At 43.1% G+C, this 17,640-nt stretch overlaps 1 protein-coding gene across 3 annotated transcripts in view; it reads left to right on the forward strand.

Annotated features, from left to right (window-relative positions):
- The window catches only part of FEZ1 (fasciculation and elongation protein zeta 1), a 70,351-nt gene that overhangs the window by 21,279 nt on the left and 31,432 nt on the right, over positions 1-17,640 (forward strand). For all 3 annotated transcript variants that reach the window (XM_040431108.1, XM_040431109.1, XM_040431110.1), the window contains exon 3: positions 10,418-10,517. In XM_040431108.1, coding sequence (XP_040287042.1) covers positions 10,418-10,517 — 100 coding nt within the window. The remainder of the gene's footprint in view (positions 1-10,417; positions 10,518-17,640) is intronic.

A 17,640-nucleotide genomic window follows, 5' to 3' on the forward strand; every position in this document is an offset into this window, starting at 1 on the left:
TTTTAACTTTTAATTTTTTTTCCCTGCCAGTTAAAACCAGATAGTAACACACATCCTTTCTTCTAATCTGTTTTTATTTTCTGATTGCAGATTTATTTATTCTATTTCCTGAACATGATTATAGGGGCCGCCATATTGCCTGAGCTGTTCTTAACAGCATTTACACAGCATAAAAAATTGAATTATGGCAACCCCATGGGCCATAGACACAATGTACAGGAGGGGACCCTACTGACTTACATGGTAGAGATTTCTAGGCATGTTCTGTGTCCTGTGCGGAGGTCATTATACAAGGAAAGAATTTATAACCTCTGACTATCACCTATTGTGAACGGTGGATCCTGTCTTATCTTTTATTCTGATCCTGCCTGTAATGATATCATCTCTGTGTATAGATAAGCAGGTAACTGCAGTAAAGTAATCTGTACAGACCAAGAAGTGGCGCCAATTATTATTCTTAAGGCGCATTTACACGCACTGAGCAGCAGCAGATTGTAGGGAAGAAAGAGTTGCTCCCTGACAGTCAGCTGCTCGTTTAGTGGAAGTGAAGCTTGGCATTTACATGCATCGATCACCTCCACGGTATGATGACGAGGGATTGGTATTGCTCGTCCTCGTACAGCTGCACTGTTTCTGGGCAGCAGACTGCTGTTTAGTCCACACGATCTGCTGCCCAGAAATTATAATTTAGGTGCCTGCAGGAATGGTGGGATCACCCGATGAACGAGTCCCCCTATGCATAGAACAATGCAGAAAATTCTGTGATACAGTAGATATTGTATGTCAATGATTTATCACTACCCTTAAATGAGACTCCAGTGCTAGAGTGCTTCTGTAATCATTATTGTTAGGCCTCATGCACACGACCGTTGTTGTGATCCGTTCCGCAAAATGGGGTTCCGTTGTTCCGTGATCCGTTTCTGTTTTTGTTTCCGTGTGTCTTCCTTTATTTTTGGAGGATCACCAGACATAAAGGAAAGTAAAAAAAAAATCTAAGACAGGTTTGCCATGCAAATGATAGGAAAAAAAAACGGACGCGGACGCAGATGACAATCTTGTGGGCCTCCATGTTTTTTAGCGGTCCCATTGACTTGAATGGGTCCGCAAACCGTTTTTCGTGAAAATAATAGGACAGGTTATATTTTTTGGACGGACTGGAACCACGGATCACGGATGCGGATGACAAACGGTGCATTAGCCGAGTTTTCAACGGACCCATTGAAAGTCAATGGGTCTGCAGAAAATCACGAAAAACGGGACAACGGACACGGAATAAAACAACGGTCGTGTGCATGAGGCCTTATTCTTATGGCCAGTGGTACTGTCAGTAGCTTGTAATGTAAATGTAAAGTGAAAACTTTTAAAAAATTATAAAAAATATAAAAATTCATATCACCCCTTTTCCCCATAATAAAAAAAAAATGATAATTTGCACTGGTGTGTCCCAAAACTTCCGAATTATTAAAATATAAACATATTGGCGTAATGGAAATTTACGGCTATGTGAATGGAAAAATAAAAATGTTATTGCTTTGGGAAGGCATGGAGTGAAAAATGAAAACAGAAAATGCATCATGAAGGGGTTAAACCAGAAGCACTATATCCACCAAAGGAATTGCATGAGGTTTATCTCATTACTGTTACATATTAAAGGGCTTGTCTAGTTTAGAATTCTAACTTTTATATACCCCATTAAGGATTTCTGAGTTTTTTTTTTATTTTTTCAATTATAATATTTATTAGTTTATCAATCGACATACAATAAAAATTCCAAAATGCCCAAAAATTATCATACTAATGACACCATACAGGATCCTATATACGATATACAATCCTTATCTCATGGCCTAAGTGGAGAGTGGTTACTAAAAGAGTCGCTTGCTCTAGAGCAGGGATGCACAACCTTTTTTGGTCTGAGGGCCACATTGTCACATCGCTTTATTTCAAGGGGCCGCAAAGAAAAAGGTTGATTGGTGCTCATTTGCATCGTTGGCCTATTACACAGGCCGATGCAAAATAAATGGGGAGTAATGATCACTACCACAGTCATTCCTCCCACAGTTCCCTCATTATCGGTAGCCCATCCCTGATTACACAGGGAGATGTGCTGATGATTACTGTAATCTCTCATCCTGATAAAATATACAAATCAGCCGACAAATGGGTGATTGCCGATTTATCGCCTGATCAGCGGTATGATTATACAGTCCAGTTATTATGAATGAGCGTATCTATGAACACTTGTTCCCAGTAATTGGCCCAAATATTGTACAGTGTAATAGGGGCTTAAAGGGATTTCCTTTTTGCAGCAAACCCCCTGAAACAGTAGATTTATACATAGAGTACCTGCTCCCTGCCGCTCCAGTCCTCCACGCTGACTCCGCTTGTCCCCATCTTCCGGTCCCCGCGCTGTTTACATCTGGCTGGCTGCGGACATGATCACATGCACCGCTCCAGACAATTGATGTGGCCACAAGCAGCACGTCACCACAGAAGCCAGTCATTTGCTGGAGCGGTGCATGTGACCATGTCCATGCACTGCCTAGTGTAAACAGCACAGGGGAGACTGTAAGATGGAGACAGCGGGGGTGTCATGGAGCAGGAAAGTTTGAATCTTCTATTTCAGAGGCCATGCTGCGGGAACTTGTTAAAAAGATCATTTTTACCCTAAAAATCCTTTAAGTGGCAAAATTTCCTTATATCCTGCCCCCTAGTCATAAATGAACGCTTTCCTTTACTGCAGAGGATGGCGCTCACTGGTTATTACCACCTCCTGCCCCCAGTTATAGGGACCCTGCAATAACCGGTAAGCACTTTCCCTTACTAGCAGGGAGACTGCCTATTGGTTAACTGTTTAATGACCAGGCCTGAAAAGTCCTTAAAGGACTTCTGACACCCCCAAAACACATTTTTCATTTTTGGGCTTGTTAAAATCCTTATTGAACGACTATTCCCTATATAGGGCTCTTACCTTGCTCTGTGGCTTCGTTTCATAAAAAATCGATCTTTTAAAATATGCAAATGAATTAACTACCAGCAAGTAGGGCGTCACTCTTTCGGTGACATCATCGGCGCAGGCGCACTGAGGGAGTGCTGAGGAGGCGAGCGTCCTTCTCTCAGAGCGCCTGCGCCGAATGAAGACAGGCGCGGGATTTGAAATGCTGACAGGGCCAGCCGGAGGAGGAGAGCGCTCGCTGGCCCTGTCAATCAACAGGAGGAGGGGGCGTTTTTTTAAAAGGAGGATGCGGCGGCTACCAGCAAGTAGACGCCCTACTTGCTGGTAGTGAAGTCATTTGCATATTTTAAAAGATCGATTTTTTATGAAACGAAGCCACAGACCAAGGTAAGAGCCCTATATAGTGAATAAGGATTTTAACAAGCCCAAAAATAAAAAATGTGTTTTGGGGGTGACAGAAGCCCTTTAATAACCAGAAACTTTTTTTGTGATTTAGCGCAAGTAGTTCAAACAGTTGTAACTCTTTTATTTGTTGGACAACCAAAATCATTTTTGCAACATTTTTTCATGTGACATATAGGGCTTTTTAATATATATTTTTTTGTTTTATTTGGTGGAAACGGTACAAAACATTTTTAAAAAGTCAGTAATTTTTTTCAAACTATAGCTCCTTATTCTTTAAATATGCAAATTCACACCAAAATAAATTATTATAATTAGTTCCCTATTTTGTGTTGGCGGTTTTTATTATATACTGTGTTAAGTTTCACATGAATGGAGTGATAATGGTGATGGTTTTGGTTGGTGCGGGTGTTTTTTCTTGTTTTTTTTTATATGTTTTTTTTTTTTAACAAATTCATAATATGTTAAATATTCCTAATATGTCCCCCAAGATGTCATAAAAAGACCTTTGGGGGGTGGGGCAGCGACAATTTTTTTTATATTGTACTTTTTAAAAAAACTTTTGCACTATTTCCACTGTAACTGGAGCATCCAAAGGACTTCCAGTTACAGAGGAAACCAGCCTTTTGTGGTGGCTTTGTACAAGGTAGAACTAATCAGAGTCTATTGACCCTGCAGCTCTTCTCTGCCACGCTCTGGCCTGAGACACTCGGCGATCACGTGATTGCTGGGGCCAACTGCATAGCATTCATTGAGGAGAAGGCAAAAGTGCTGATAAACTGCTTCTGTCTTCTCCTCGGCTCCCCTGCTGTCACTGGCAGCCAGGGACCCAACCTGCTAGACTGCAGGAGCTGTAATCGAGAGCCATGCGGTGCTCCAGGAAGAAACACCGCTGATGGCACTATCAGCTGTGCTTATGTGCTACAAGATGGGGGCCGCAAACCTCTGTTCTGCGGGCCGCATGCGGCCTGTGGGTCGTGCACTCCTGTTGAAGAGGACCTGACCTGTACCACACAGATATCACACTGTTTTTAATACTTAAAGGGGTACTCCGGTTGTTTGGTTTAAAGTTATCCCCTATCCACAATAGGGGATGACTTTTAGATTAGTGGAGGTCCCAGCACCATCAGTAGGACCCCTACTGATCATAAGGATGGGGGCCCCGTACCCCCTGCAATTAACTGATTAGTAGGTTGCACATGCACGTGGCCGCTCTATTAATTTCTATGGGACTTCTGGAGATAATTGAGTATAGTACTCAGCTATCTCTGGAATTCCCATAGAAATGAATGGAGCGTCTCACATATGCCTAACTGGCCGCTCAGTTAATTTCAGGTGGGTAGTTGAGGGCCCCTGTTCTCATGATAGGTGGGGGTCCCAGCAGTAGGACCCCCACCGATCTAATAGTTATCCCCTATCTTGTGGAGTTCTTCTGTGGTGCTGATAAGAAAAATGGAACACTTACTGGCAGTTTTCACAATAAATTATAGCTGGATGTCCCAGCAGAATGCTTTGTGATCTGCTAATTGCCAAGGGACTCTTATAACAAGTTCATACATATGTTTAAGGGCTCATGCACACAACAGTATTTTGCGTTCCGTATTCGGACCGAATTTTGATTCTGTATACAGTCCGTATACGGAACCATTCATTTCAATGGGTCCGCAAAAGAGGTCGTATGCATGAGCCCTAACTCTAAGATCTCTCTTATTTAATTATTATTTTTTTATTTGCATCCCAGCCTGAAACGCATGTGGAAAAGCCATTTCTGCCCCCGCTTCTCAGTTCAAGCTCCCTACCTCTCTTCACTGGTCTTCCGGTACCCATGTCTTGGGGACACATCACTGCTGTAGTCAGGCATTGGTTACAGCAGTGCACTTGACCACGTCCATCTGGAAGTGAATAGACTAGGACCAAGACGGAGCAGTGGGAGGAAGGTGATTGTGGATTTTTCCTCAGGTATTCCAGACTGGGATGTAAACAACTCCTATAAGGGCCTTTTAAATGGGCCAGTAATCAGCTTTCTCCCTATTAGGCCTCATTCACATGTCCATGTCTGTGCTCAAATCTGTGAGCAGGTGGTCAGTGATGCATCCGTGAAGCTGTCCGTGAAGGATCCGTGTTGGGTCCGTGTGTCTGTTTTTTGCTGTTCGTGTTGCATCCTTGTTTCACTGACACTAAACAGCTGAAAAATAATTTTCAAAGCATCTTTTCCTAATAATCCGTAAAACACGGATGCAACACTGATGGCATTCAGGGACCCATAGACTATAATGGACGTGATGGATCCGTGAACACGGACAAAATAGAGCATGCATTCGTGCTGAAAACACTGACCCACGGACAGTGCTAAAACACTGATGTTTGAATACACACATTAAAATGAATGGGGACGTGTGCTGTCCGTGGAGAACATGTACAGCACATGTCTGTAAAACACTTGCAGTACGCCAGTCCTTCAGGGTGAGCGAATGTGAGGTCACGGGGGTCAGTTAACAGACCGAGGGTTGCTCTTTGTACTCACAGTTTGTAGTATACCCTGGGCAGGCGTACAGCAGTGATGAAGAGGCTGGCACGTAGATCCTCTGGGGCACTCTCTGGCTATAGGGACCAGGCCAGGTGATAGGTGAGGTGCCCTAAGTGTTGAAAGTTTAGCGTGCCTGTGGCAAGATCCCTTACAGTTCGTGACGCCAGTGCCGGTAACGGTGGCACACCGATTTGTTAGGAGGAATAATGGAGGTACACACGATTGTGGTGAACTAGAATTCCTCTTTACTGAACAGTTCAACTATATACAAGCTTCAAACAGTTCCATAGGAAGTAGATTTGATAACAGGCAGGCTTTACAAAAAATGGCAGGTAGAATCCTAGCAAGATAACTCAGAAGGAATAAACTCACAGATCAGGCTGCACTTTCTGCAGAATCCTATCTGACTTTCTCCAAGGCCCGAATGCCTAATAGCTGGCTTTATCCTTGGGTAGGGAAAACCTTCCTCTGGTATAAATCCTCTTGCTGTAAAATGAACTTCTGCCTTTCAGCTTTCTACTTGGCTGGATACAATTAGCACTGCTCTGTACTTTGCTAGATGCAGGATAACTTCAGGAGGAAACTTCTTCTCCTGGTCTAACCTCTGAGCTTCACTTGCTCAGCGCTTCCAGAAGGCTAGACTGAACTAACCCTTTCCTGTCTGGGCCTAACTATATATACTAGGGGGTTCCCTAGCTCCCTCTACAGCTTGGGAGGAGAAACTACACCCCTAACAGGCCTGGTACACAGGAGATAACATAGAAATACACATTACAATGCAATACAAAATACCATGACCATGTTCCACAGGAGGTGGAGAACAACATGACCCTTGAGTAGTGCCCACCTTTACGTAGTGGGACACTACACACTGACGTGTGAATGAGACTTTATTGTGCATAAGGGCTCATGTCCACAAATGTAAGGGGTCTGTGTCCCTGCTGCGGACCGTAAATAGCGGTCCACAACGCATGGGCACTGGCTGTGTGCACTCTGTGCTGCGGACTCATTGACTTAAATGGGCCCGTGATCTGCAAGATAATGCAAAAGATAGGACTTGCGCAGTGCCGGTGCAAGGATTTTTGCACACACAAGCGAAGCTACATTTTGGCGCCCCCCCCCCCCCCCCAACTCGGTGGGGGTAATGTAAAAAAGAGGGGGTGATGTAAAAATGAGGGCGTGATGTGACATGGAGGGGGATGAGAAATGTGACATGGAGGGGGGAGAAATGTGACATGGAGGGGGATGAGAAATGTGACATGGAGGGGGGAGAAATGTGACATAGGGGGGTGATGTGACATGGAGGGGGAGAAATGTGACATGGAGACATTTCTCCCCCTCCATGTCACATCACCCCCTGCTTTTTATATCACCCCCTTTGTGTCACATTTCTCCCCCCATGTCACATTTCTCCCCCTCCATGGCACATTTCTCCCCCTCCATGGCACATTTCTCCCCCTCCATGTCACATTTCTCCCCCCTCCATGTCACATTTCTCCCCCTCCATGTCACATTTCTCCCCCTCCATGTCACATTTCTCCCCTCCATGTCACATTTCCCCCCTATGTCACATTTCTCCCCCCTCCATGTCACATTTCCCCCCTCTATTAATCTTGTGTAAAAATAAACATTATGCTCCTCACCTGGCCCTGGTTGTCTGCAGCAGCTCCCCTTCTCCTCTGTGTGGTCCTGGTATCTTCTCTCTGTGCTCCCGACAAGACTTTGAGGACCTTTCCCACTCTGCCAATCAGTGGCTGCAGCTGTGTCATGTGTCAGACCAGTGATTGGCTCAGCAGGAAATCACTGCCCTGACACGTGACACAGCTGCGGTCACTGATTGGCAGAGTGGGAAAGGTCCTCAAACAACTTGTCAGGACTCGGGAGCCCAGAGAGAAGATATGAGGACCACCACACAGAGGAGAACAGCTGCAGGAGGCCAGCAGCATGCAAGTGATTAATTAAATTAAATAAAAAAGTTTCATTTTTCCGCCCCCCCCCCCCCCCTTCTCAGCGCCCTAAAGTGGCCGCTTGGTCTGCCTTATTATAGCACCAGGCCTGGACTTGCGGTGCGAAAGCAATGGACCTGAAAGCCCACGGAATTGCTTTGTAGTGTTTCCGTGGGCTTCCGATCCGCAAAAGATAGGACATGTCCTATCTTTGGCTGTATCTTTCAGGACGCTGACCAATTCAAGTCAATGGGTACGCATCTGCAGCACGGAGTGCACACATCCGGTGCCTGTATATTGTGGACCTGCCGTTTGCAGTCCGCAATACGGGCACAGAGCCCTTACGTTCGTGGGCATGAGCCCTGAGGAGAAAGATGTCAGTCAGCAGTAGGTGGGCAGGGGGAACCCGCCTCTCATGATCACCAGATTACTCCAGGCACACATAGCAATCTGTTTGTGCTGCACCTAATAAACTGTGATTTTGAATGAAAACTACTGCAAATTGACAAGTGACACACCGCTATAATCAGGGTGCATGTCACTACTTAAGATGGTGTGGCTTAAACCTTTAACACACGTGGGTTAGTTATGAAGATATTAAAAACTTCCCTATAATGTATCTTATTTAACCAGTGTGATACCTGCAATCAATATTCACCATATACTGATTAGAATTGTCACATTGGGAGCATACGATATCAGCATTATGATGGCGGTAGAAATGTAGAATATTTCTTTGGCACATGTGAATATTGATGCTCAGATTGTATATGCTCCTCTTCTCTGTGCTGAGGACACTGTAAGAAGCGATAGCCTCCATTGTGTGCACCAGCTGCTTTATTTACAATGGCACTGAAAGTGCTGCCAACTAGTACAGACACCCAGCGTACAACCATGCACCACACCCTGTGTCTCCCCTAAGGGTAATCATAGCAGGTAAGCCATAGAGGCCACACCTAGTGAAATTCACTAATGTATAGTAGTTTATAAAGAGAAAGCCTGGTGGTAACGGCTCAGGTGCAGTGAAAAAGGAGGTGAATTGTATATCAGTTGTATAGAAGACAATGGGAGAAGCACAGCACTAAAACAAAAACCACTAGGAAGAGGACGTGAGAACTGCAGCATATCCCAGAATGAAGATGGCCGCTCTCTAACACATTGCAGTGAGTAGAAGTAAAGAAAAAGCCAACAAAACATCCAGTTCATGTAAAGTATCTCTGCCGCAATCATGTGTGAGTTTACCGTAAAGCGGTTCTCCATCCCGTGGTGCTGGTTACAGCCTTCTTCCTGGCAGTCATGACCAGCACTGGACTTAGGCAGTCAATTGAGGTTAAAGGGAACCTGTCACATTGAACTTGGTGTTGAGCTGCAGGCAGCATGTTATAGAGCAGGAGGAGCGGAGAACATATAGTTTTATAGAAGAAGATTCAGGACATATAATATAATTATAAATTCCTGCTTATTCTGGGATTTGAAGTCCAGGAGGTCGTCCTATCAGTGATTGACAGCCTTCCCTCTGTGGCTGTGTATACAGAGATAGCTGTCAGTCACTGATAGGACCGCCTCCTTGACTTCAAAGCCCAGAATCAGCAGGAATTTAAAGGGATTCTGTCACCACCATTGAGCGTATATAACTGCTCATATGGCGCTGTACGTCTCCTAAAGGACTTTCTAACCATACCTGTAAATGCAATATAAGTGTATTTGTGCCCATCAAAAAACTATTTTATAAATATGGTAATGAGCTTGGAAAAGATGGGCGGTACTGATCGTTCATGGATCCCTGCTGCGCCCATTCTTAGTAAGCCCCACTCCTTCCCTCATCTTGTATTCTTCTTGATGTGCGGACATTGCTCGGGTGCTCATGTTAGATGATGTTGCGCACGTGCGAGATTTTACTTTCACATCAAGAAGAATACAAGATGGGGGTAGGAGTGGGGCTCACCAAGAATGGGTGCGGCTAGGATCCACGAACGATAAGTACCACCCCTTGGGCTCTTTTCCAAGCTCATTACCATATTTATAAAAATTGTTTTTTTAGGGGCACAAATACATTTATGTTGCATATATAGGTATGGTTAGAAAGCCCTCTAGGAGACCTACAGCGCCATATAAGCAGTTATATACGCTCAATGGTGGTGACAGAATCCCTTTAAAGTTGAAGAATGGAATTGAGCATGTGCGTCCACCTCAGTGAGGTAGACACAGAAATGATGAAACCAGCAGGTGGCACTACACAGATAGATTTAATTGAATAACTTGGCGGCTATACTGAATTGTTAATTGTATGCAGTTACAAAAGTATTCAGATCATCCAGGTGCTGGTTTGAAAACTGTACAATATATTTTTGGGGACAACCCCTTTAAATGTTGGGCAACCGTAACAAGTAATGCTGCAGAGACTAATCCTGGTTGTCTTCTCACATCCGGATGCTTTGTACATGAGAGGCACCCACACTGAAGTACTGCTGTGTGTTATGTACAGACACTACTGGCCTCTCAGTAAGATTTTTGGGCACTGACATCATTGTCCCCAGGGCACGGCTGCTCTATTCTTCCTTGCTGATCAGTTTCTTCCATTCACAGAGTCTGGGACGCCCTCACTGACAACTACAATACATTAAATGGCGAAAAATGGAGAGAGGAGAGTGAAGAGTTGCTCAATGGTAACCTGTCCGACACAGAGGTATTCAGTTTTCTGCCTTTATGCCTTCTATATACGATTTTGTATTGTTATATTCCTTTACTCCAGTATGTTATAATCCAGAAAGTCTAATATGTTTCATACATAATGAGAAATTTCATGACATGAGACACAGAAGTCTGGGCAGAGACTGGTCATGGACTCTTATGGTTAGAAAATCAAAATGATTGGAAGATCAAATTTATTTATCTGGGATGTCCAATAATCCAGTATATTTAGTAATAGAGCAGGTCCTACCAATGATATATATGACATATGTGTATTATTTCTAAATGGAGACTGAAAAAAAGGTCTATTGTAGACTTGCTATAGATGGTGCCCAGTTGACAACCCATATTCAGGAGCCCAGTGACTAACTGATCATGATATTAAATGACACTCCTTGAAATCAGTAGACCTTCCTTATAAAGCACCGATATCTGGTCCTCCACAGTGAGACCAGGCAGAGCCTATTTAGATCGTAAAGGAGGTCCCGATCAGAAGACATCAGTCCTCCAAAGATAAGTATCTCATGAACATGAAATTAAAGAGGTATTCCGGTTTTAATGATTACATTTATTTATGTAGAGAATAGGATGTTGAACAATTTTCTATTATACTTCTATTTAAAATTTTGCTCACAAACTTTTATTTTAGCTAGTAGTAGCCTCTCCCTAAAGAAAAAAATGGTACGGCCCGTTTTAGTCCTGTAAAATGCATCCATAGAAGCGCTGGATAGGACTAAACATGGCATCAGTCATGTGATCTATCATGTGACCTGGCTTTCAGTTAACTGCCCAAGTATCTAACAAGTGAATAGTAGTTTATTGAGGAACAGAACATGTATAGTACAGTATATACAGTGTTACTACCTGCAGCAGTATCTCATCATTTCTGTTAGCATCTACGTAGAAGCAGATCTGTGTGTTGCTTTTTTTTTTTTTTTTTACAGTAAACTTTATTAACAACACAAAAACATCACCTAGCGACAGGTAGCCATTTTACAACATCACTTAGAGACAGGTGGCCATGTGAATACACACAGTGATAAAGTTAGTGTAATAACCACAATAAAAATCATTATTCCAACACTAGTCCTATTTATTAACCTCATTGATTTTGCAGACAAGAATAGGCATTTTTAACATAGGGTGGAATGTACCGGACTGCGAAATGTGGAATGCACATGGCCGTTATCCATGGTTTGCGGATCCGCAATTTTTGGAACGCAAAATGGATACGTTCATGTGATTGCCCCCTTTACTGAATGTCGAAAATTACATGATGTGTGGGTTGTCACATGACTGATGCCATGTTTCAGTTAGGCCATGGATACATTACACAGGACTGATACATGGGCTGTACCATTCTACTGCGTTTAGGGGTCAACCACCTCATATAAGAAAGGTATTTATGCTGAATTTTAAGTACATGTATATTACAAAATTGTATGATTTCCATTCATATAAACAAATAAGCAAAATAAATAAATTAATTAATTGGAATACCCCTTTAAGAGAACCATCTGGGCAAAACACTCTAGAGCAGATGCCATTTTTATGCCTGTTGCAGGTCCAGAGAGGGCAGAGTATGACACAGGGATTAAAGGGACACCAACAAATGAATTCCTGTGACATGCTTCACCCTGGCACGCCCTGCAGTAGGCGTAACACCTGGAATTGGTTCTGGCCACAGTGTTAATGAAGGTCTCAGTGAATGGCTAAAAGTAAGATGCCCGCTATGTGGATGCGCCTATCAGTTACTTGTAAAGATTCTGCTATAAAAGGATGAAACACCAACCCAAGGAGTGGAGAGGGATGACATTATCAATGAGGCCAGCAGATAAGCATCCATTAACATTAGCAGCAATTATGTTTTGCATACTGTGAGTACTGTCCATTGTCAGAGGTACTTTGGACTGGATTGCCCTCTCAGTCTCTCTTGGACTCCCTTTTCTTTTCTTGAGGGAATACTCCAAATGGGATTTAATGTACAGAGTTTGTTGTGTAAGAGCCGGATGTTTGCTGCACGCTGACCTTGCAGACAGAAGCCATTTACTGGCAGACAAGACGCTGAATCACAAAGTTATAGTATAGCAAACGAAGGGGGACAAGTAAGAAGAAAACGCAGAAATTATTGATTCTAGTTAATGCAGAATTTAGGTGAATTGGATTTGGTAGGATCAGGCAATGCAATAAAACACAATTATCAAATAGAAATTGCAGCACATAGGATTTCAGAGCAGGAAAAGGATCACTGCGTGGCATTTTTAATGGAGTAACTAGAACTGACTGCAAATTTTTGAATGGGGCCCCTATCCAGCAACCCCCTTCTGCCATGCAACCCTCACACCTGTGGCTAGTCAAGATCGCTCTCTTCAACCAGGCCAGGCAGCCGCTCCATCCATTTCCTACGCGTATATACTGTAAGTCATGTCAGTGTATATACTGTCCGTGTATATAATGTCATTGTATAATACTGTTGAGGGTGCCCTGACAAAAAAATCTTTCAGTCCTCCTCCTGGGTGGGCCCCTTCTGAGTTTGGGCCCCGTAGCAGCCGCTTCCCCTGCTTCCACTATAGCTACACCCCTGGTGTCATAAATGAATCACTTTTCTGCCAGGAAATATGAACAGTCCATGTTAATTTGCTTCCATGGGATAAGCAGCACTAGGTGTCGGCCTAAATAATGTATTGCTGTTCAGTGATGCCAGTAACATGGACCAGGCTATGCCAACCTGAGTGTGATTAGGGACTGTAGAGTAAATGCTGTACAGACACAGTGCTGAAAAATTAAGAGGACTTTCACAAGACTTAAAGTGTAACTGCCATTTCACTACCAAAAATGAAATTCCTAACATATGTGATGCTGAAGGGAAGGTATTCATGAAGCTTTATTTTTCAGTTAATTTTACCTTTCTGATGTCTATATTCAGCCCTTAGCAGCCCTATTTCTCTGTGCCTCTATTTCAGCATCTTCCTAAGATGGCCTCTGCTGCTCTTCCTGTAGTGATCTTTGCCATTTCCTTGAGGCCATCCTGTATTTCCCTCACTTCCCATAAGCCCTTGCTCTCCTCACATGAACTAGCGGGACCAATCAGAATGCAGATAACTTCCCCCACTACCCCAGAGCAGTGTGTATCCTCTCACATACAGCTAACACTACTTTCACACTAGCGTTTTCAATTCCGCTATTGAGATCCGTCATAAGATCTCAATAGCGGAAGAAAAAGCTTCAGTTTTGTCCCTATTCATTGTCAAGGGGGACAAAACTGAACTGAATGAAACAGAGTGCACCAAAATGCATTCCGTTCCGCTTGGTTGGATCCTCATCGCAGACAGAATAACGCTGCAATGTGGTGCGGAGCAAGACGGATCCTGACACACAATGTAAGTCAATGGGGACGAATCCGTTTTCTCTGACACAATAGAAAACAGATCCGTCCTCCATTGACTTTCAATGGTGTTCAAGACGGATCCGTCATGGCTATAGAAGACATATTACAACCGGATCCGTTCATGATGGATGCATGCGGTTGTATTATTGTAACGGAAGTGTTTTTGCAGATCCATGACGGTTCCGCAAAAAATGCTGGTGTGAAAGTAGCCTAAGCAGAGACCAGCCCATCAATTACATAAAATCAGTAAGCATTTGTTTTAGCCTCTTAACAGTCACCTGCAGCAATTACTCATCAGTACGAGTGCCACATGTAAAACACTTAAGCCTCTTTCAGACGGGCGAGATTTCCACGTGGGTGCGATGCGTGAGGTGAACGCATTGCACCCGCACTGAATCCGGACCTGTTCATTTCTATGGGGCTTACGTGAAAATCGCAGCATGCTCCTCTTTGTGCATTTTCCACGCAACGCAGGCCCCATAGAAGTGAATGGGGCTGCGTGAAAATCGCAAGCAAGTGCAGATGCGGTGCGATTTTCACGCACGGCTGCTAGGAGACGGGATGGGGACCCGATCATTAGGATTTTTCCTTATAACATGGTTATAAGGGAAAATAATAGCATTAATACAGAATGCATAGTACAATAGGGCTGGAGGGGTTAAAAAAAATGAATTTTTTTTTAACTCACCTTAATCCACTTGTTCGCGCAGCCCGGCTTCTCTTCTGTCTTCATCTTTGCTGTGCACAGGAAAAGGACCTGGTGACGTCACTGCGCTCATCACATGGTCCGTCACATCATGTGTGAAAGAGGCCTTATTGTTACAAGCGCCACTTGCGAAGATCTATCAGTTAAAACGCTACTGGCAAATATGTACCAACACAAGTGCCACTTGTAAAACACTTAAGCCTCTTTCACACGGGCGTCATGTTTTTGGCCCGGATAAGATGCGGGTGCGTTGCGGGAAAATGCGCGATTTTTCTGCGCGAGTGCAAAACATTGTAATGCGTTTTGCACGCGCGTGAGAAAAATTGGCATGTTTGGTACCCAGACCCGAACCCGGACTTCTTCACAGAAGTTCGGGTTTGGGTTAGGTGTTGTGTAGATTGTATTATTTTCCCTTATAACATGGTTATAAGGGACAATAATAGTATTCTTAATACAGAATGCTTAGTACAATAGGGCTGGAGGGGTTAAAAAAAAAAAAAAAAAAAATAATAACTCACCTTAATCCACTTGTTCGCGCAGCCCGGCTTCTCCTCTGTCTTTATCTTTGCTGTGCAGTAGGGATAGGACCTTTGATGACGTCACTGCGCTCATCACATGGTCCATCACATGATCATCACCATGGTGATGGCTCATGTGACGGACCATGTGATGAGCGCAGTGACGTCACCACAGGTCCTTTTCCTGTGCACAGCAAAGATGAAGACAGAAGAGAAGCCGGGCTGCGCGAACAAGTGGATTATTTTTTTTTAAACCCCTCCAGCCCTATTGTACTATGCATTCTGTATTAAGAATGCTATTATTTTCCCTTATAACCATGTTATAAGGGAAAATAATAATGATCGTCTTCTAGCAACCGTGCGTGAAAAAAACGCACCGCATCCGCACTTGCTTGCGGATGCTTGCGATTTTCACGCAGCCCCATTCACTTCTATGGGGCCTGCGTTGCGTGAAAAACGCACAAAATAGAGCATGCTGCGATTTTCACGCAACGCACAAGTGATGCGTGAAAATCATCGCTCATATGCACAGCCCCATAGAAATGAATGGGTCCAGATTCAGTGTGGGTGCAATGCGTTCACCTCACGCATTGCACCCGTGCGGAAATCTCGCCCGTGTGAAAGGGGCCTTAGGGTGGTTTCACACTAGCGTTAGGGATTCCGTTATGGCTTTCCGTAATAACATGGTTATAGCGGAAAATAACGGAATGTCCAGATAGAATGCAAAACGGAAGCCTTTAAAAGGCATTCCGTTTGCTTTCCGTCCTAATAGAAGTCTATAGGAAAGCATAACGGATCCGTCCGAGTCCCGTTATGGAAGACAGAAAACAAAGTCCTGTTGACAGGACTTTGTTTTCCGTCTTGCATACCGGGAACCAGATGGATCCGTTTTGATTCCCATAGACTTCTATTAGGACGGAGAGAAAACGGAATGCCTTTTAAAGGCTTCAGTTTTGCATTCCGTCATAATACAAGTCTATGGGCAGAAGAACGGATCCGTCCTTACGTCTTATGGATTCTGTTATTTTCCGTTATAACGGAAAGTTATAACGGAATCCCTAACACTAGTGTGAACCCACCCTAATCAACGCTTTTGGGGAAATAACCCTCATAGAAGACAGTCACAAATAGTGAAGTATTCACCTTTGAGATAGATTGACATCATACAAACTACAGATATCAGTATATCTGTAAAGAATAAATCAAGGCAACTGGACGTACTGTAGATTTCTTGAAAACGCTTCACTCGTTCTTCTAACGACCTTTCTCAACTCTGAGTGACTGTACAAGAATTCTCTGGGAATAAATATGTAACTGAATCAACATCTGGTAATTATACCCAGCATGGGGTCAGAGGTCACATTATACCCAGCATGGGGTCAAAGGTGTTGATACCATTATCCTAATTGGAGTCAGTAGGTGATAAAGGCTTCCCAGAAAAAGGTGTGAAGGAGGCCATCTACGTAAAAATGGAGAAGCCAAGCTTGAATAGATGCGGGGGGGGGGTTAAACATCTATTGTCTGCCACATACAATGCGGTCTTGACACCTTTTTTTGGAAAATCTTTATCACCTACTGACTCCAATTAGGATACTGGAATCAACACCTTTGACCCCATGCTGGGTATAATGACCTCTGACCCCATGCTGGGTATAATTACCAGATGTTGATTCAGTTACATATTTATTCCTAGAGAATTCTTGTACAGTCACTCAGAATTGAGAAAGCTCGTTGGAAGAACGAGTGAAACGTTTTCAAGAAATCTACAGTAAGTCCAGTTGCCTTGATTTATTCTTTACAGATGTACCATGACCTGGATAAATGAGAACCTTCACAGACATACAGATATCAGGAATATATGGATCGGACAATTTCTTTCAAACTTTGTCTAAGAATTATTTTTCCGACTATGTACTTCAATCATGAACTCTAATTGATATCAGATTATGTACCCTAATCATGAACTTTGATTGATACCTGTATATACATAAATTGTGGACTAGCTAATCATCAGGATTATTGATAATTGTCTTATAAACTTTATATTTATGTGTGAAGCTCTCTAGGAATGTATTGTATTAGGATGAATTCTCAACGTGTTATGTGAATCAATCACCCTTTACCTATTTAGCTACAGTGTATTTTATATATTTTTTATTATATATATATATATATATATATATATATACATACATCAAAAGTAGGGCCGCACTCCTTTGCCAACTGTAAAGTGGGTGCCAGCGGTAACCCCTCGATTCTGGGTGGTAGACAAATTGCAAAAATCCACGGCACTCCTTAAAAGTGAAAAAATTTGCTATTTATTCACACATGTCATACAGCTGTATGACATGTGTAAATAAATAGCAAATTTTTTCACTTTTATGGAGTGCCGTGGATTTTTGAAATTTATATATACAGTGTATATATATATATATATATATATATATATTTAATGCATGTAAATACATTTTTATATCTAAGGTGTGCAGACATATTTTTCCAGAAG

This window comes from Bufo bufo, chromosome 1 (assembly GCF_905171765.1).
Source record: "Bufo bufo chromosome 1, aBufBuf1.1, whole genome shotgun sequence".
NCBI classification, from domain to species: Eukaryota; Metazoa; Chordata; class Amphibia; order Anura; family Bufonidae; genus Bufo; species Bufo bufo.